Source organism: Paramacrobiotus metropolitanus, unplaced genomic scaffold, assembly GCF_019649055.1.
Source record: "Paramacrobiotus metropolitanus isolate TYO unplaced genomic scaffold, Prichtersi_v1.0 Parri_scaffold0000008, whole genome shotgun sequence".
NCBI lineage: Eukaryota > Metazoa > Tardigrada > Eutardigrada > Parachela > Macrobiotidae > Paramacrobiotus > Paramacrobiotus metropolitanus.
In genome coordinates, this window is record NW_026570228.1 from 1,022,210 (window position 1) to 1,044,016 (window position 21,807).

At 42.7% G+C, this 21,807-nt stretch overlaps 3 protein-coding genes across 3 annotated transcripts; 2 read left to right on the forward strand and 1 right to left on the reverse strand.

Annotated features, from left to right (window-relative positions):
* Nucleotides 1-8,539: 8,539 nt before the first annotated feature.
* On the reverse strand, nt 8,540-9,565 carry LOC129582848 (uncharacterized). The gene has a single exon (XM_055474465.1). It carries the CDS (start codon nt 9,563-9,565, stop codon nt 8,540-8,542), a length of 1,026 nt encoding a protein of 341 aa, XP_055330440.1.
* A 1,801-nt stretch (nt 9,566-11,366) lies between these two features.
* On the forward strand, nt 11,367-14,208 carry LOC129582849 (uncharacterized). Its single transcript, XM_055474466.1, has 7 exons — nt 11,367-11,775; nt 11,836-12,132; nt 12,211-12,322; nt 12,401-12,802; nt 12,889-13,145; nt 13,631-13,998; nt 14,077-14,208. Exons 1-7 carry the CDS (start codon nt 11,649-11,651, stop codon nt 14,206-14,208), a joined length of 1,695 nt encoding a protein of 564 aa, XP_055330441.1. The 5' UTR covers nt 11,367-11,648.
* A 2,038-nt stretch (nt 14,209-16,246) lies between these two features.
* Nucleotides 16,247-20,001, forward strand: LOC129582785 (uncharacterized). The gene is made up of 3 exons (XM_055474399.1): nt 16,247-16,376; nt 18,239-19,064; nt 19,580-20,001. The coding sequence occupies exons 1-3, from the start codon at nt 16,366-16,368 to the stop codon at nt 19,655-19,657; spliced, it is 915 nt and encodes a 304-aa protein (XP_055330374.1). The 5' UTR covers nt 16,247-16,365; the 3' UTR covers nt 19,658-20,001.
* The last annotated feature ends 1,806 nt before the right edge of the window (nt 20,002-21,807 follow it).

Sequence of the window (21,807 nt, forward strand, 5' to 3'; positions counted from 1 at the left end):
ACCTTGAAAGATACTGTAGGTGATACTTGTTATAATATACTGTCAGCTACTATACAGCCTGCGGTTTCAAAAAGAGACAGATGTGTGAAAATATACTGATAATGAATCAAAATAAACAGTCGTCTGCTCAAAATTTTAGGGTGGGGCTACGATCTGCGGCAATTAACGGACATGATTATAATGTTGCTAGCAATGTGCGGCTGTAACCGTCCGGACAGTCCGGACTTGCGACACTCGTTGTGCTAATATGGATGAACCCACCAGAAAAATAAAATAAAAAAGAAAAATATTCTTTTAAATATAAAAAATGTATTATTTAAACAGTTATAAAACAAACTCTGCAAAGTCGAGCAAACAGCTTATTACCCTTGGTTTTCCGCTTCGCTTCGGTCTTTTAGTGCAATCCAATAGCGGTGCACTTTCCTAGTTATTTTCTTATGATGTGATTTAATTTAAGTACTGTACTTCTACCCTGCACTTGTCCATTTATTTTGCAGTGCAGACGCACGTACGTTGTATGAGCCCATTCAGCTCGCTGTTCACGATTCACATACACGGCCTGCAACTGCGTGCAGAGATCAGGCAGCTGACTGAACGTGAGCGGCTTTAGCTCTCTCTCGCCAGTCTCGCCTACAGTGCAGTAGGCTCAAACCGTACAAAAGTCTGGACAAGTGCAGGGTAGCACTGCGGCGATAACACTGAGGTGCGATCTAGTCTGATCCCTTTGGAGCCTTTCCTGGGAAGACTCACAACTTCTCTGAATATAATTATATAAATATAGACTGGCACAGCCAACTCAGACGAAGAATCTCTACGAGCAGAGATCTCGTGGTCAAACTGCCGGCGGATAAGCTGATTGGTATTCGAGCACGTACGTATGTTCTTTTATCATTGTGTTTTTTGTTTGCTTGTGCTTTTTTTAATTTTTCAACTTTTTTAAAGTTGTAGTTCTCGTTTGTTATTGTTGACTGTTTATTTGCCGAACGATGAATCATGTTTTGAAACTAGCAGTAGCAGAAGTTTGTTTGACAAGAATACATAGATACATAATACATAGAATGTCCAGCTTGTATTCGCTGAATGAATTAGTTTACCAATAACTTGGTTTTGTATCAATTTGTGATTTTCGTAAAAAAATGCATGTTCAGGACATTCCGCCGGCAGTTTGACCACGAAAATTTCCGCCGGCGTTTTGACCACACAAAATTTCCGCCGGCAAAAACTTCCGCCGTCGTTTTGACATTGGCCCTTTCCTTAACATCTGGTTGGCGAGATAACGGTGTAATAATAGTCTTTATGCCCATTTATGGGCCAAACACCCAAAAAAGAAAGCGAACATGGCCGTATAATTGTGTGCTTTCGAAGCGAAAATTTATTTGCTGTATACGTGCACCACTCTAATGCTTCCTGGGAGCACATTTCCTGTTAAAACCGCCTTAATTTAGCCTGGAAAAACAATCCAGTTCCCGGTGACCAGTGGACACAGCTAGGCCACGTGCAGCAGGTAGCACATAAGTATGCTGTATGCCTTTAAGGTGGCAGTGAATTTGCTGTTCTTGTTGATTTTTTATGGAAACATCCCAGCAGGTGCCGACTGCCGATACATCGCGAAAACCGGAATTGGAGCTGTACCGTCTGCCACGCAGTTAATGGTTTTTCATAATATCATTATTTCTATAGCTGTACGATACTCCTAGACGCTTTAACACTACTGTGTATAAAATTTTGCTAAAACTACTCTGTTACTTTAAGTCTTTCCGTATAGTAGTATACCCGTCCAATTAAGTGGTCGTATTTGCACTTAAACCGTTAAACTGCCGCCAGCAGCTCACAAGCGGCAAAAACAACAAATTTTTCACTTTTTCTCGGTAACGAACACAGCGGCACGCCTTAAGACCGATTGAATAATCTACGAAGCTAGGCGGAGTAATTTATTAATTTAAAGAGTTAACACGATAAAAAGGATAAAATAAATTAAGCGCGATGTAACGGAAGCCAATAGCTTGCACCCAGGACAATTTTCATTGCACGAGTTTGGAAGAGTCTTATCAACTACCGTACTTTATGATAAAAATAATACAGAATGCAAAACTATGAAGGCGGTACAAAAAATTTCACCATTTTGCCGAAATTGCAATAGCCAAATCAGAGCCGGAAAATACAGAATTTAAATGAGTATATCTAACTTCTGGGAACGGAATTCATGACCAACGGTTTTGTATTCTGGCTCCCGGCATGCATAAGTAAATTTATCTACAGTATATGCACGTATAAATCAGAACAATACTACATGAAAATGCCAGGTCTCGCGCGAAGATAACAAATTATTTTTCCGCAAAAGTCGCTACAAATTTCCATAAAAATTTAAATGTAGCGGTATCGTTCTGATTTAATTGAATAAAATGTAACTGCCACACGCGCTGCGGTTGTCTAGTTAAATACTCTGTTCATAATACAACACAGCGACAATGCGTGAGTATTTGTTCCACATTATCACAAATTTTCAGGCCCTGAGCCAAACAACTGAAAGAAACAATGTTTGGAATCTGTAAGGCGCTTTGCGGTGACCACTTAATTAGCTACTACTGTCTCGCTTACTGCAGAAAATTTCACATAATAACAATATGTACGAACGAACATTTTATCGTTGGCAGAGGAACAATTTCTATGTCTTGATCAACCTAAAGCAAGAAATTTTCCGGCGCCGATTGATGAAAAAACATTGTTTACCGATTTATAGCAGATTGTGGTAAAACAAAATTAGTGTAAGGTACAGTAGCTACAGTTTTTGCAGTTGACATGCACATCGATGGGTGCCGTTTACTGCTGCAATCAAATTATAGTGAAAGTGATTTATGATCACTTCTTTCGAACAAATTCTACGTCTTTGCCAACACAGCAATGTGAATTACCTTATTCATGGACAGTGTTTTGCTTATGTAACACGGTAAAAAGATGATTAATGGTTTTTTAGCAATGTGAAAGCATTAGTCTTTACATTTTCCAGGGACGTAGGTGCAGCAAAAGAAAGGCTGCCTGGCAAAAACAAGAGTGCATTATACTCCTGTAATTAAGGATGGGCCCCTTTAACCGCTTATTTATTAGCGCTCGAAGCAAGCAAATTCTCAGCTGTCAGGACAGTCAGTCTGCCATATAAAAAGGAGATATTTTAAAGTTTGCGAGGTGGACAAGTTACTAGTCATTCAAATTTCTTCCTTCCTCGAACGGTCTTCATCCGGAAACATGCAGCAGTACGCCGTTGTTTTAATTGTCGCGTGTTTGCTGGTCGGCGCCTCGGCCAATGCCGGTTTGGGCGAATGCTACAAGTTTATGCACACTGTACAGAAACTCCGTGGCCCGTCGTGCAACGCCTTCTACATGATGTGCGACGGATCCTTCTCCCGCAAGGATTGCTCATTCGGCCAATGCTCCACGGACTTCGAGGTCACCTGTCCACTGCCCGGCAAATCCGATGTGCGCATCAACTCCAAGATGAGCTGTGCCGAAGTCAATCGCAAAGCCGCCTCACTGCGAGCACAGTACGACGCCACACCCGATTGTTCATGAGTATAGAATCGTTTTCTTAGCTTAATTCTTTATGTGGCCTGGGGTGTGTTTTGGAAAAATACACAAGCACAAGATTAACACAAAAATAATTCCATGAAAAATTAAAGCGTAGATACTGTATTTGCGTCTGATTTGCGTTGCGTGGGTGCCGCGTCTGGGAGCAACAAATTAAAAAGCTACTGGTTAATTCAGCTTGTTAGCACTTGCACAGCTGGGAGTAGTATAAGTGCTATCTTCCTAATACAACCATTTACAGCAAAAATTATTTCATATGTACTCAGTATAGGATAATAACTCCATGTACTGTGTCGTGTTCGTAAGTAATGTAAGATTTTAATATCTTCACAGCAGCGCTACCAACAACAACAAAATATAAAAGTAATGAGACTGACAAATAGCGATCATATTGCTATGCAGAGTACCTGAGCATATATATGCTCAGGTACTCTGCATAGCAATGTGATCGCTGAGTGCAGGTCATATATGACCTGCACTCGGACAAGGTCAGTCATAATCGCGTGAATACGTATCCGTAAAGTTAGTAATAGGAGGACATCACATACTGCATCTGATCTGGTGCATTTTTGGTGCTCATACTATGTGGCAGATTGGTGAATTTACCGGTACATCTGTATAGGGTATCACTGCTGCTTTATTTGCGGTGTGTACAGTACTAATGCGAGTAAAGACAATTTACACGGAACCACAGGCGGAAAATAAATATTGTTTACCGTCAGCTGTGAAATTTACCGGTTCGTTAGCCGGTAATCGTGATACATGTGCAGTGGAAAGGCGCAACAATTTTCACGCATGTAAATATCTCCTATTACCTATTTAAGCATAGTACTTCCACTGTACTCTGTAGCTTACAGTTACTGAAATTACTCGCATAAAAGTAACTATGCATACTGTACACGACACCAGTGTGAACCAGCGTGGTTCAATCAGATAATGCAGTCTGTACATGTCCTGTTGTTAGTTTATGTTCTGTTGTTTTATTAGGACAACGTAATGGCGCTCATGTGCAGTGAAGGTTTGTAGCCATGCGCATTAAAGACAGCTGTTAAGGAAATGGCCCGGTACATGGTGTCAAAAATGGGATACATACACTAAAACTTTCGCTTTCGCGCACTCCGAATCGCTTTTTTGTAATACTTTATGTCCTTCTAAAGCTAAATGATTTGTATTCATGTTCTGAAAACCGTTTGCGCGCGCAACATCCGGTTGCCGAGAAATGGCGTACTAAAATGGGCGAAAAGTTTAAATGCAAGCTTTAGAAGGACATAAAGTATTACAAAAAAAAGCGATTCGGAGTGCGCGAAAGCGAAAGTTTTAATGTAAGTATCCCATTTTTGAAGCTATGTACCGGGCCATTATCCTTAAGTGTTAACTGCTGGATACCAATTAACACATATATATCTATAGTATAATAAGAAGATGCATAACATAGTATTTACGATAAATGATTATCACAGCAGTACATGCAGTAGATAATATAGTAATAACAATTAATGTTACTGTGCCAGTGTTAAACCGGTCGACCTTGTAGTTATATGAATGTAAATTAATATTCAGTATTATTACTGTAATTTCAACACAATCAATTTATATTCGAAATAAAAAAATTTATGTTCCCACGCTCCTGTTGATGGTTGCACATGGTAGACCATATTTTGTTTTTCGAAATGAGCAATAAACATACACATGCCGTATTGTTTTCATAGAACGAATAAATCGGCGCTTCAAAGGGGCGAGAAAAAAACAAACGTACACATATAATCCAGCCTTATGTATGTAAATGGTTCCAAATAACCAATGAAGTAAGCCGCGTTCCAGGACCAACGTACCATAATTATTAAACACAATATGTACGAGTACAGATGAAACCTTATGCAAGGTTTACATGCCAGTTGATGCAACCCATTGAATTACTGACATTTGCAAATGCCTGTTAATTAAATGCAAAAGTTGCGCATACAGTCGATATTACTATTAAAAAACAATTAGGACGGTTTCCTTTGTTCTTTCATGCTCTTCGTCCAGGAATCACGCCGGTCTGTTTTGTGCGAAACCATATCGTTCACAACATCCATGATGAGCTCATGATCCCGACTGGTGAGAATGCGCCAAGTCGCAGTCGACAAAATTAATCGTGTCGCGAATACTTTCCACACATCATGCAGTTTGTTATCCACGTCTTCTTCAAAATAGTCACCATTATTCTCATAGCCTTTCTCCACTATGCTGATCTCCACTTTCTCACTTTTGCTTTCTGTAAAACTTTTTCGATGGCATCCGTACGACCCTGTTTGTGCAGAATTTTCACGATTTCGCCAGCGTACTTCCATGCCTCCTCATTGCCCGGATTCGTCACCAACCGTTTGCGCAACGGTTTGCACTCTTCGTCAAGCACCTCTTCCGGCATCTCTGGATGGAGCCGTTGTAAGACATCGGCACGGTCCTCCCATGCTAAGTATGAAGTGTCATCACGCAGGATTTCTTCCGTGGTGTCTTTCATGAAATCTTCCGCCAGTGCTCTGTCTCCATAGACGGCCACGTACGCACGGTGCCAACGTGCAAACTTCTTCTGTTCATTGTCCCTTTAAAAGAGGACACACGCTGTTATGCTTCCAATTTAGATCTAAGTTTAAACTGGTCAAACCACTGCGAAGTTGCGAACGACAGCTCCTTGAGTACAGTTTTGAGCAGTTCCATACTCGAAGGCTTCATTAGTTCTTCTTTCCGAAATTTTACTTTTTCTGTAGCCATTTGTTAATTAAAAATTTATGGTTTCTTTTCAGACTATGGAACAGTACGTGGTCCTGGTTCCAGAACTCTCCCCCAGTCCAACAGCAAAGTTGCCAAAACGCTTTTTAGCTGCCCAGACTGTGGTGGGGTGGTCAGTTTTGCAGTGATGGATTCTCAACTTTTCCCATTGGCGTTCTATGTTAATGTTTTTTGAAGTTTTCATTCAAATCTTCGTTTTTCTCTAAAAACTGACTTGTGATGGCAAATCTACATCTAATCATACTTTCGGTAACCGTCTTTAAAAAATTTTTTTTGGAATCTTTTTTTTACCCATACGGCCATACCAGATGTTGCGCGCAAAACGGAGCGCAACGTCTACTCGAGTAGAGTACAAAATCATTCGTACAACTCACTGGTCAGCAGTACAGGACAAGACAATTTCAGTCTTCAGATTCCTTCAGGGATACACGGCGTGTGCCATATTTAATATATGAAACGCAAGCTTGCTTCGCTCGCTTGCTTAACTATATGATTAACGTAAGAAGAATCAATGATGAAAAATATCGCATAACGAAACATATCACAATAAGACAAACAATGAATTTTAAAACGAACAGTTTCCGTCAAAACTCAAAGGTGATGGGAAAAAATTAAAGAATTCAAGATCTGCGTATCTGACTACCGTAAATTATGTATGTATAATAAATTTACTTTAATTTAGTACAATGTCATTACAATTTCATACTTCGCGGTGACAGGAGCAACATCTCACCGCTGATTACTTTGCGGCTATCTTTCAGAATATGTTTAAAAAAATTGCTGGAGCAAAAAAACAGCGTTTTCTCTTCTTCGTCGGCGTATCATTTCTCCATAATAGGTTCAGAGTTTCCATTAGTCCGCCATGCTTTTGTTGTTGTAGTGTCATCCATGTAATCCAGCGAAAAAAAAATTTTAGTTGAGGCATCTCATCGGGGGATGCGCATCTCAATGCTACAGATGCCCCTGAAGCAAGGTTCATCTCCCATAGAAGTAAGCTACTTTGTTATAAGGTTCCCACTGAAGAATGCGGTGGTTGTCTGGTGTAAGGTCCAGGTGACCTCGAAATATAATTTCTCATGGTTTAAACATGAACTATATTAGATAATTTTAATGCGCCCAGGGATGTCTACAATCTGTCCATAGGCGGGGAATGAAATAATGCCGAGAAGGAAAGGCCGGCGAAACGAAGAAAACTAAAGTAGCGGCAGCAAAACAGTTAAAGTTGCTTTTGAAATTGTTGAAGCGAAACCTGCAGGACTTCTTCAGCGAAGGAAAGAGCTAGAATTTTCGTTCGGTGCTTATGAGCGAAATTCTATCGAATTGCTATCTCAGATGTTTCGCCGCTGTTCGGCAAGCACACAAAGGTCATCCTCCTCTTCGTCAGTGCTGGTATTACTATAATAAAGGTTACTTTCCACAGCAAGGTTGGTTGACCTTCACCCTCGCGGAATCATCGCTGGATTACAGCATTAACGAGATGTATCAAATTAGTGTTAATAAGGATGCTACGGTGGGTAGATCAACACGGATTTTTAAGTAGATCTGCTCTAATTTCGACCTGATTGTATTTCGAAACACACTTTCCGCATAGAAACCCTGAGATGCTGGACAGTGGACGCATGTAAACACTAGGTAAAAATTATATGATTATTTATTTGTTGGTGACTGACTTATGGTAAATTTTGTAAAAAGCTGCTTTAATTTGTATTAACACTTCGTGTACTGTATTCGGTTCAGAGGGCGATTCGTGAACAATGGTGCGCAATGGCTTTTAAAATGATAATGGCGCATTGTATTTTCCGCTATTCACTTTACGCGAGTGACCGGTCGATTTGCAAACCGGTGGAACATGGGCGATTCGCAAACCTTTCCCGTACAAAATTATTATTTTATGTGTTTGTTTCACTTATTACTGTAATCAACTGTCGCCGCTAAAGTTAGCTAACGTGTATACAAACAATAATATTAATTTGGCAGTTGAACACTATTCAGCTTCGAAATCGACAACGTCTGCGCTTATTATGAGGTATTCTCTACGCTATATGCGTCGTGGCACAGTGGTACAAAACAACAAATCGAATGAGAAATCTGCGAAAGATACAGTGAAACTTGGATCGGTAACACAGAGACAGACCAAAACAAAATCTTTTCAGCCACAAACAAACGGACGGTGATATGACTGATGTCAACGTGGACGATTTTTTCTCGCCTTGCGGAAGCTGACAATCCACATGATAGGATCAAACAGCAGCTGAATCATGTACATCATGTGACAGTACTGGAACACTGTGAAAATGGTCAGCGACGGCTTCCCGATCAGAAACCACTGATAGAACAGGATAACATCCAACGGCAGCCAGCAGATAATCACACTAATGGTCGTCAACGTCAGAATCAGAAACGGCCGGACGACGCTACGTTCAACAGTCTGCGGCTGTCTCCCGGCTCCGTTGATTCGCGACATATTTCCGGCGTCCAGGTTATCAAGTTTCTGGGCCAACTCAACACTTTCCGATGCGTCCGTGACTTTTCCCAGTTTTCTACTGAACCGTTTAATAACCAGATACGCATAGACACCGGCGATTATAAAAAGCGGGGCAAACCGATTTAAAATACTATCCACCCGGGTGAAATAAAAATATCCTTGTGGTACCGGTATGGAGCAAATCTGCGACGTTTCCAGCCGAACTTGATATGCATTCGGTTTGAAAATAAACAGGGATGGCAGTTTAAATAAATGCACATACAGCACAGTGAACACGCAGATCAAGCATGCCATTTTCGTGGTATGATAGTTCCGGTAACCGAGAGGATACTTCAGCGCCCATAAACGGTTTAATGCAATCAGCATGTGGCACATCACCGGCACGAGACTGACCACCCAGTGAAAATACGAAAAGGTCAAGCAGGTAGTTAATCCGTGGAAAGGAAATTCAACATTGTAGACTTCGCTCAAGAAGATGAACGGGAACGCTCCGGCTAAGTACACGGTGTTGGCGATGTAGAGAAATAGGAGGTACACGGTGAAATGGTTGATATATGCCGGGCGCATAATATGGACAATCAGGAGGCCGAAGTTTAGAATGAAGGACGTGACAGCGATGACGGTTTTTACGGCGAACTGTGGAGTAAGCGTGGCGCCGGTTGGCGTTGTGGAATTCCCGAATCCGCGCGCAGTCAAGTTTGCAATTGAACCGTTTATGATTTCCATAGTAGAAATATTCCGCGTTAGAGTGATCGAATTCGCCGATTCTTGCAACATATTACTAACTGGTAAGTCTGTTCTGCAGTAGGTACTGCCGCTGCTGCACTGGTTATCAATACAAAAGGAGTTTAAGATTTTATTATGTAACTGTAGATGTGTAAGAGAAACGGGCGCAGTTATACGAAAATCGTGGAATAATTACTGCGTGAATTTCCGCCGCGGTTGAATGACGCGTTAATCACGTACGAAAGCGTGCTAGAGGAAAATGTCTACGACTGTGAAGAATTCCGGATGTACATACACGCATCGGATTTTAACATTTACTACGTAATCAAAATTTCTCTTCCCGACAAGACGTTGAGCTCGTGAATGGGAGCGGATGTAATTATCAGGTGGTTCCGCTATAAGCGGAACATAATACACTTCAATGGCATTCAAGGACTCGTGCGGCAATTTACACAAAATGCCAGCAGATGGAGTAAACACCACCTGGAATTGAAATGAGCGAAAAAACTTGAGTAGTGCCGTAACACCGCTGTGGGATGATAATCTTATAGTCTTTCTTCACCGGGAATCCGGAAGCTGGTTTGGCTTACAATTTAAATTACCTTCTCGGGGTGAATGGAACCGCTCGGCATGAGGTGTATTATTCCCCCCAAAATTATTTTTCTGCGGATGGTGTTAATAATGGTCGCAACGTTCTCGAAGGGGATTTTCATATGCATAACAACAATCGCTAGGAATGCACATTACGCACTGTAGGATGTACCGTAAATACCTAACTTTCAGTCTGATTGATTTGTTGATAAGGTGTCCAACGATATTTTACAGAACTGTTATAGTAATTTATCGATGCGAATAAGAATATTTATTTATTAGCACGAACTATAGCTTTTACTGATGCTGTTCCAGTGTAAAATATTTCTCTATACTCTGCTTGTTCTTGGTTCAGCAGCTTTAATGTGCTACATTGATACGCTGTACATTGTATTACTGGATAAGAAGAGCTCAATGCACTACATGGACGAAAATGCACATCGCATCCCGTTATTAGAAACCAGGCACCGCTATCCCCCAAACAAAAATTGAGCACATTATTGGATTGCAAATTTACAACATTTTGTTTATTGTTAAAATGCCATTTAGGTTTAAAATGCCATTTTTGGTTAAAATGTCACCCGGCACGCTAAATCCAAAAGCAATAAATAAAGCGTATTACGTGCCATGTTTACGGGTCAAAAGCATGTTTTACTAGATTGTGCTCCCATGAACAATTACACTTAATATCGCGATAGCGGCTTTGTATCGTACAAAAAAACACACCGTGCATCAGGCGACAAAGAATGAGTGCTTTGATTTACCAACCACAGTTTGCTCTATTGTAACTGAAGAAATTCCGATTCAAATAGAATGCCGTGTGGATCGATTTATATGTTTAATTACTGTACTTATTCCCCAACTGGAGGCTGCATATTTCAAACTTTTCTATCACTGCAACAGTAGTTAATGCCCTCAAGGCGGTGTACTAGATTTGTTTCTAACTTGTATTGAGTCAGCAACGTATTTCTAGTTCACTACTCCTAAGCGGGCTCCAAATTTCACTTTGATCGTCCTTACAGTGCGAGCCTGGACAGTGCGAGACAAAGTGCGAGCCTGGATAGTATCTATTGTACAAGTACATAAAACATGGATTTCAGTATTCCCTACCGGCGTAGCACGTTTATAACAGCTGGTTTGCAATCCATAGCATGTCTCGTTTTCAGTGAATGGTGGCTCTTCTCAGAAAGTAAACCGGTAAACGTTTGCGGTGCCAACGTCGTAATCACTTTGGGAAATCAGCCGTAGTGCTACATGCCAATTTGTCATCAGTTGGAACTCGGAACTACAGTACTGTTTTAAAACCAGTTAATAAAGACTCTGGAGCAGTGGAAGTCACTTATTTAATTCTTTTAGTGGTGCGACAACCGGCAGAATCGCTGCTAGCCACAAAAGATTAAAGTATACAGACATTTGGTAAACGGATGATACAGTACCTAGACTCCATTAGGTTGTGTTCACGGGCAACATTTCCATCGAAGCTGATTTGAAAATGTTGCACCATTTTTTAACTTTATTGATCATCTACGAACTGCATGCCGCACGTGCACAGGATGAAGTGTACGCTCGTCCGTGGAAGATCCTCGGAAGCCGCGACCAGACGTTGCCGGTATTCAATGGTAATACCACCAATTTATTCATAATTTACTGGCTTTATTACTAGTAATCAAATATTGCAGGAACCAAAAGGTCTCCAAATGACGAATCACTGAGTGGCAATTCTTCTAACGGAACATATATAACAGAACTGTGTAGCTCTGATCGGCCGGTAATACCGACAGCAGATCAAGTTAGCCACCAACCAATTTTCATGCTAAAGGACGCCCGTTTTCGCGAATGGGCGACCATCATAAGGAAATTTGGGCTTCTGCATGTGATCGGCTATTACGGAATTCACCAGATGGCCATTTCCGGCGGTGATCTGGCACCAGAAAAAATCGAGCAGGCGTTAACTACCGCCTGGAAAGTGCCGATTGGTAGGTTTTAGGCATCAAGTTTTATTAAAATTTAACTATTTCGAGGATGTAGTAAAGCATTCTATCTTTTGATCACAGAAGCCGCTGAAGCTGCTCTCCGATCCCAAGAGTACTTTCTCCGTGGTGCCGAATTCAAGATACAAGCGTCAATATTAGAGTTGGACAAACACCGATGGTTCTCGCAAAACGGGTACTTATGCAGTTTATTGCTTGCCGTTTGGGTCTTTTGGCATAATTTTGGAATAGTAATAATTGATAATACTTGCAGAGATCATGTCGCTCGCGTTACATATACCATAGTTCTGATAAGCACGGAAGCAGACGTTCCCAGAACGCTGCAGCGAATTCCTCTGATTAGCGTCGATCACTTAGCGGAAGAACTACGACACGAGAATATTACACTACATGTCGGGCCTATCTTTCGCGCCTGGTTGGCGGATATGACCAATGCTTCCAGTGTCACGGATAAGCTTAAGGAACTGCAGTCGGTTTTACCCAACACGGCCAGCATGTGCTTTTATTCTATAATAAACGCTGGGGCTGCGCTGCGAGATGTCAGAACCGTGCAAATTATACCCGGACAACCGTTTAACGTAACATACTATTCCAGTGTTTCACGGCCGACGGAGGATGCGGTCCCGCACTCCGGCTTCTTATCCGGAAAACGAATGTGAGCATTCCTTTTGCTTATCAATAAATTGTGGTTGTGCACACTACGAAATGACGAATACGGAATACACCCTGCCATTTTTGCAGATTCAGACGAACGATTCTGCCGTTTCTCATCAAGATCAACGGCAGTGTTCTTCCTACTTCGTATGACCCAAATCTGCGAACCCATGCCGCACTGCAGACTCTTAGTGAAGGAAGCTATGATCTGGAAAAGAGCGAAACTCCGATGCAGTATAAACTCAACAATCCCATCCATTTCCAGGACCTTCCCGGCATAGCGGACGGAATAGCCAAGGCCGTGCAATCGCGGTTAGAGGGTTCATCAAAATTTGTTCTGCGAAGTACGTATACTACTCTAAACACTTCGATGTTTCTCGCGTTCGGGACATTGTTTTTATACACCCAAAACACATTCGTGCAGTGATTTTGAACCAATATGTAAGCAATTTCTCCAAATCTCAATCGCTTATTCAGGTGTCACCACAAAGCGGTTGTATGTAAGTAATATCTAACGCAAAATCCTTTGTAGCACGCCATAGGGTATTGATGCGAATATTCTTAAAATTCTTATAATAGATATAATACTTAATTCAGTCGAATATTCTTAAAATTCTTCTATTCTTGCGAAGTAAAAATAATAGGAATTATGTAGTAATGACCGAAATCATGAATAGTGTTCCGAATGCGCGAAACACCGAAGTCGCGCTACCGAATAAGAGTATTACTCTTAGAGTAATGCGGACTGCTCCAAGCTATAAAAATTGGTTTAGTTATACCGTAAAAAACATTGTTTCGTTCGCCACTCAGTTATCAGTGTTGCTTTTAGAGGAGCTGAACAACCCCGACCTACTGGGAGATAGATTGTTTCTCGGATGCACTACAGCCGGTCTGAGCGTGGACGGGATGACGGTGTCGGCACAGTTGTATGCCGGTAGAATGAAGCCCGGCGATGCTTTGTTCATATTGACGATGCCGGTTGATCCCACTTTACCGCTTTACAAACCGTTGTATAACGCCGTGTACGGAAAGGCGATCCAAAGCAGTCCTTACCCGGTTCGAGTAGTCGATCCAGATGAGGCAGAGGATGATGGCGGTTTGCCACCGATGATGGCACTGCCACCAATTTCGAACCATTATCCGCTCGCATTAATCATCGACGAAGTTGGCGAAGACCCTGAAATCTTGAGTTCTACGGTATGGTTTCACCTGCACGCTTACTAGTGGAATTTTGAGCTTCAGTGTGCGTCGCTTTCAGCTTTCGCCTTTCTGCAGGTTCTCGATAAAGTATTAGGATTAGTCGTGGCGGCTTTCAACGAGGCAAATCCACTGCAGTTAAACGATAACCGCTTGAATATCACTCTGACACGGTATGAAGGCGGAAAGACCATGAACCAAGATATGTAAGGCGCGCAATATCATATTCGGCCTGCCTAACCATGACCTTTTGATAGTATTATGTTTTGAGCAGGAAAATGTTTTTACCTTTCAATTTGCCATCGTAAAGTCCGGAACGGAGAGCACATGGAATCTGTGGCAGCAACCGACCTTAAGCATTTTGCGGAGTATTATTATAAAGTTTAGGCATCCATGGCGTTTGGCATCCTTTAGCGGTGCCGATGATGGATACAGCCGTGCTCGTCTGAATACAATTTCCTAACAGCTGGCAATTTGTAAAACCGGCGAGATAGTACCGACGTTCTTAATTAAATTACCGGACTTGCAGTTGTGGTTGCATCCCGGCATTCACGGGAAAATGTTTTCCGCTGATATTTATTTTACTGTTTGCTCACTTCTGAAAGAGCATCTGCGTAGCCTCAAGAAAAGCAGTAAAATAGTTTGAGTTTGGAATTCGAAGATTTGTGCAAAGCATTTAATTTCTGACGTCAAAAAACCATAGACTTCATATGGCCGACCTTGAAACTTCTCGAGATTAGAATGCTACAGACTACAGTGCTCGTATGGATAAATGTCCTGGATTTCACCGTGTCTGTGACTTTTGGTTCATATGGCCGCAAGAAAGTTTACGGTGCTTATCGCAACTCCGTTTCCGACTAGACAGCGCTAAATTTTTCGCGGTACTTTTCTTGTGGGCGGCGCCGGCGAGCCGGTTGTTGTTGTTCTATAGGGCCACGTCGGGTAAATAATCCGAGCGGACAAACAGACAAAGCGAGACGATCACGAAACAACAATTTACTTAACCGGTAATGAATGAAATCATAGTATTGTTTTTGGGCTTCACAATAGTATTAATTTTAAATTTCTTTTCCGCCATGCAGCATTGTACACTATGTATATCACACATCAAAATTTAACAAGAATACGTAAGACGTAAAGACCATAAGATGCGTCTTATTACAAAACTATTATCATATTTTAATTTTTCTTTTTGTTTAACAGTTCAACATTCTCGGAGTTTGCTCGCTGTTCGACTCTCCACAGCCAGGATTCCGCGGCTGCATACGAGCCGGCAAACTGATGGTGAGAGATGACAGCTCATAGCGACTGCCACAGGCACGCTCTCAATAATTTTGTGCCGTCTGGCCCGTCTGAGCGTCTCACATTCCCTATCATGAAACATAAACGCATGCCTGTTATGGCACAGGCCTGCATACTTGTGCGCAGAAAATAATAAGTCAGTGTTATGGTTTAGCCTGAGACACTGAAGTATTCCACACTGTCGTCCAGGTCTTCTCTTTTGGCTAATTGGCTTGAGTCCTTTAGTATTAACCGGGCTTTGTATTTTCTGAGCTAGCAAATAGCTTACATGTTTTAAAATTCGATTGAACCATTTTTAACGGGACAGGTCGCTAAATTTCGTGACAGCTGAGTTTTACTGGTCCAGATTTACGGAATTGCAGCTGTCTTCAACAAGTAAGTACTTGGTTATCATTCATCAAGCATTTTAGATGATTTTGATGAAGATTATGACCTACGTTATATCCACAGAAGTCCACCATGTACCTGTACGAAGATGGTACCCGGTCTGTGCAGGCATGGAATGCTGTGGATGTTGAAATCGATGGTCTGTTCCAGCATGGCCATATCGTTGGCCTGGAAGAGTCTGTCAGTATTCCACCACGCCTAATCATCGATTTCGGATGCTCGACACAGCAGTCGGTGCCGGTTGATAACGTGAAGGTATTTACCTTCTCCACCTTTCCCTCCTTCCAACCGCGTCAGGAAGCTGTGGAAGTGCTGTTGTTCGATCATCCTGGTCGTCCATGGAAATGGTATCCCGGCAAAGTCCTCATCAATTCTTTCGCGAACTTGCGGAACCATGCGCTGGTGGAAGTAACAGTAGGTGGGCAACATCTTCGCGAACTGCTTCCCAACGAACAGATCCGTCCGGTGTCTTCGGAGAAACGACTGCAACGCAAGCGCGTTCAGCCGGGGATTTTGTAATGCGGACATGCAGAGTGCCAAACGGCTACTGGGTTCTGACAGAGTGCTTCGCCTCGAAGCTGCTCCGCCATATTCAGCGAAGGTTTCGTGTGCGATTCACCTACGTTTTCGGCCAGGAGATGCATTACATCCAACAGCACACTAAAAGCCCTTTAGAAGATGCCACAATCGTAAGTTATCGCCTGCATTCAGATTTTTAATGGGCAGTTGGGCACTACTTTCTGGACGAGTCGGAGGGTTTCTGAAGGCGTTAGGGGGCAGGTATCTCGTACCAAAGAGGGGTGTATTATTATACTGCTTCGAATTTTCGGAGACCTCCGCCGAAAAAAGTTTTCGGAATGTGCCCTCCCTCTTGTGAATTTCGTTTTGAGAAAATAGTCTGGAAATATTTTATCTCTCCCAGTTTTTTCGCGGCCCGTTGAAAACAGCGTTCTTCTGGCCTCCCGTACTGCTGGGGAGTATAGCTAACACGTGTTTCCGGTAAGCTGCCGATCTAGAGCCCAGTGTACCCCAACGAAGGTTGGGCGCATTAACGGTTTTCGCCCGAATGTATAGAAATAATTTGGCCGCATACTATCTTAAAACTGTGCCGAAGAGCGTGTGGTCGCGCGCGAGTTCCCGTTTGCGTACTGATGGGTCGATATATTGCACTGGAACATTGTCCCTAAAGCCTGTCTGCCATGCTCTTTTCTCGTCGTATCATTTAGATGCACAAAGCGCATTCAACCGAAAAACCGGGGTAGCTGAGATGCAGAATACAAATTCACGTTTGTAACTGTCCCGTGACCGACCAAGTCGTCGCATAAAATCTCGTCGCGGGACACTTCGTCGGCCACATTTGGTCGCGAAGACATTTAGTTTCTGGAAAAGTCGTTGCTTGTCAATTTGGTCGGGAGACATTTGGTCGCGAGACATCCGGTAACACGGACACATCGGGGCCAGACATTTCGTCGGCGGGACAATTGGATACCCAATTATTTTAAAAGAAAAACTTTATTTCAGTTAAAAACTCCGTCGTTTGACTTCGAATTAATTTTACTGAGACCGGCATGTAAGATTACACATTTCCATATATTTTTAAATTTTTGAAACCGTAGTCTTACATTTTAAATGAATTATACACAAATTTAAGTTGCTGATTTGTACATAGTGCCTTTCTTGGAAAACACTGACGACCTAATAATTATGATACACTATAGTGACTATACTAATGATAACTAATCTATTTGCTACTCATTACGTGGTATTAAAATAACAAATATTACACTAGGAAGTTCACAGAGCTGGCAATAAACCAAGCGAGCGAGAACCATTAGTTCCAGTTATTTATCCCAGTTCATCTCCGGCTTCTAACAGACTCTCTATTTGGAGCTCATTCACAGAGAAATCACAGCACGGACACTCACCCTCACTTTCCTTTACCCGAACAATGATATAGTTCCAGTTCCCATCACACACTTTGATTGTGTGATATAGGGCTGGACCGAACTAGTCTCCGATTCCACACATTGACACATACAGTCTGTATAAGATACAAAAGCATTAGGATCAAGTCGTTTACTGCTGAACAGCAATAAAATTTAACAATGGTTTTTCTTTCGACTTGCAGTTGCTCTTTCTCTCTTACGATTGTAAAGCCAGGCAAGTCTGGTTTAATGTCTTTAAAGTCGACGCTAAATCGCGCCAAGATCACACTTCAAAAAACTTACGACAACGGTGCTTCCAAGATAATTACACTATTTTGCTAGTTTTTTAACTAAGGCGGTATGTCAAGTATGTTAGTATGTCAAGGCGGCTGACCGCCTTGCGAACGTCGTTTTCGACTGCCTAACACCAGTTGTCCTCGACCAAACGTCCTTTAGACGAAGTGTCCCGCGACGACTTGTCACGTAGCCAACTGTCCACCATTTGCGCGGCTAAAGCCGAAAACTTTGCGTTGGGTCAGAGACTTAAGTCGCTCTTAGTACTGTACTTGTCATGGGCCCACGGATAAGCCAACTCTGGCTTCTGAAGTTTCTTTTCTTCACCACAGGCGAAAGTTTTCGAAAGAAAAACTGGAATTCATCCGTAATGGCAAATTCCTGGTGGAGGACTCTCGCCGCCTGGAAGGACCCGACCAGGAAAAACGGTCCGATACGAAATGGCGCGGTTGGGCACTGCCAACCGAACTCTTTGAAGAGGTGTTTCAGTCGCTGGACACCATCGACCGACAACGCTGCCGACGCAGCTGTCAACTGTGGGATGCCATTCTCACTTCGACGGAGATGTGCAAAGTTGTTCGCGTATCGCTCAAGCATCCACCTTTCTCCCAGCGGCTCGCCAAAAAATGGAATGATTGTTATGCCGCGTACGGTTGCTTCTTCAAGCACATAACTTCTGCAGCACGAACCATCTGCATTCGAGACACGGAATGGGACTGCGACGATCAGGACGATTTGAAACTCGCCGATGGAGCGACAACGTTGATGCAAAAACTCTTGCACGAAGCCGGCATTCGCATCGAGCGTTTGATCGTGCACCACCGATCACTGACCATCGACCAGGGTGAACCCGGTCCATTGAAGTTGCAGGTGGTTTTTGCCGCGATAGCCGCGCTAAATTCCAAGCTGGCGACCTGCTGCGACCGCTTGATTTGGAGAAGGCATTCCTTGAAATGCGAAAACAGCACCGGTGCGATAGTGCTGGAATTCCGTGTTCCGATAACGATGTTCAACCTGGGGGGTGTGGGAGCACCACAGATTTGGGATACATTTGAGCAGCACCTGCGCTGCACGGGACCGGCGTTAGATATGGACCGCATCGCCCAGTGGATGGCGAGATGCACCCACAGGAATGCGAGAACTAAGAGATTTGAAAAGGTATTGTTTTTCATGGTATTATATGCTGTACGTGGGAATCGTCAAAAGTTTTCTACGTTAAGTCGCCTCAGATGAGCTGCGCATTTTGGTATCTCGTATATTTTTGCAGAAACTGGCTTTAAATTAAATGTTTTAGAGGAGTAGCGTTAATGATTAGGGTATCATTTTTGTGTGAAATTAACTTCAACTATCGCGCTTATGCAGTCCTAAACACTTTTTGCGTTATTTTACATCATTTTATAGTCCAAACGGTTTCTCGTTGCCCTGAAATCGCTTGATCGTGAACCATACGGGAGATATGAAGCCACTACGTCAGCTCGCAATTGCATACAATAATTTCAGATTTGGTCAATATTGGTCATTATTTGTGCAAATTCGGATGAATTCAATATTACACAAATGTTTGGAAGGATATTTTCCCACTATTGAGCCTACTTCTATGCCGTAAAACGGCGGCGGTCTGTTTGATAGCTTTGTGTCTTGTCTTCCTAATGTCATTGATTTTTGACATGCAGATTCTGAACGATTTTCAATCGTGCGACCCGCGCCCCTCTGCAAATTTTCGGGAGATCCTTGGACAGTGGGCGCTATGACCAACCTGGACGTCCACAAGCTGAACACGTTGTGTCTACATGTCTTGTGGCACTTCGTGCAGAAATGGAATCGAACGTCTTCGGATGACGCTACGGACTCCAGTGGCAGTTCTGAATCCGATCCCGAAGACAGCTCCGATTCCGAAGAGAGCTCCGAGTCGGATTCGCACGGCAGCGACGATACCGAATCTACTAATGATGGCTCTGATTCCAATGGAAGCTCCGAGTCTGATAGCAGTTCTGAAGCCGAGTCTAATGACACCACCGACTCCGATTTCTAGGACAGCCTCGGTTCCACAGCGGATCAAACATAGTCCAACTTCGATATGTATGTAGTCGGAGAACTGTCGACCATCTTCTTTAACTAAAAAACGATGTCATAGCGCTTGATTTAGTATGTTTGTAAGCAGAGTACGAAGATACAATGGACGAACAGAAATAGTTAAGGTCCAATTAAAACGCGTTTCGATGTCCTTAATATGTTGTTCACTTTTGTGTTTCATGTACATTGTACACTAGTACATTTACGTGTTCTCACGACGCTGGACGTCTCCAGACGTCAGCCATCCTCACGATTCTGTTCATTTCTGTTCTACCAAAATAATAAGAATTACGCAAAAAAGTTCCCTGTTAATGCCAAATCCAACAAACTTGCTACACGGTGTTCTGTTTGCTTAGGGGCAAAAATGGGGATTTAGGTGCAGACTCAACGGAACAGAAAGCCAACAAGCACGCACACATCGAGTGAGCAACCGGAGTGCCTTCGTAGAATGAAACCGGAAAACGTTCCGTTCCGAATGCGGAGTCATGATAATACTACGCAGAGTTAAAAAAAACACCGAAACACCCGGTTTTCTATGCATCTCTTATGCGAAGCCGATCGGCCATCGGTCACAGGAGAATTTTATCCCGACAAATTGAAATACGACTTTTTATGCAAAATGCTGCAGTGATTTCCTCTAACAGGAGTGGATCAGTTGGCGAAAGAATTACCGCACGAAAAATCACACTACATGTCCGGCCTGTCTTTCGTGCCTGGTAGGGAGATATGACCAATGCTTCCAAAGTCACGGAGAAACCGGAGGAACTGCCTTCAGTTTTACCGATCGAAAACCATGTGTTATCGTTCTATAATAAACGCCGGGTCTGTGCTGCGGGATGCCACAACCGTGTAGGTTATACCCGGAAAGACGTTTAACGTACCATACTATTCCAAGGTGTCGCGGGCGACTAAGGATGCAGTGCCGCATTTCGGCTACTTATCTGGAAAACGAAAACGAGCTATCGTAGGTTGTTGGATGTACCGATACGCACTACGCAGTACGAATACTCCGCCATTATACTCGCTGCCATTTTATAGCAGATCGACACGACAGATTCTGCCGCTTTTTATCAAGATTAACAGCAGTGATCTTGCTGCTTCCTACAAATCGAGTCTCCGATATCACATGCTGGTGCAGCGTCTCAGTGAAGGAAGCTATGATTAGGAAACGAGCGCAACTGCGCTTTCGACTACACTGGACTGTCTGGACATAATTGTTCGCGTATTGTGGGCGGCGCCGGCGAGCCGGTTACTGTTGTGCTATACAGTGGACTGCGAAAACCTGTTATATTCGGTCACACAAGAAGTTGAACACTTGCACGTTGCGCATTTCCCAACGAAAACTATCAACCGATATCTCAAACGAAGAGCAAAAAATTTCAAGAATTTTGGTACCAAACAGGTGATCCTTTATGAGACGTAAAAGAAAATTTTTTAAAGAGCCATTTTAGTTTGTCGTAGACAAAGCATACGATTTCTGTGTGAAAACTGAATCCAAACAGGACCAAACCGTGGATTCAAATCCTATGCTATGTCTACGAGAAACTTTAGGTGCGTCGATTCTCCCTTAGATCCCATAAAAAACAAATTGCTTGGTATTAAAATTCTTGAAATTTGTTTCTCTTTCGTTTGAGATATCGGTCGATGGCTTTCGTTGGGAAATGCGCAAGGTGCAAGTGTTAATACCAGCAGGCAGATGGCCAATCATGAATTTGGCTGTTTCAGTACAGAAAAGTGCCTCGTTGCGCGCGTTGTAACACCTTTTCGCAGTCTACTGTTGGACCACGTTGGCAGACGTTGCATGAATAATCGATAGTGGACAATCGAC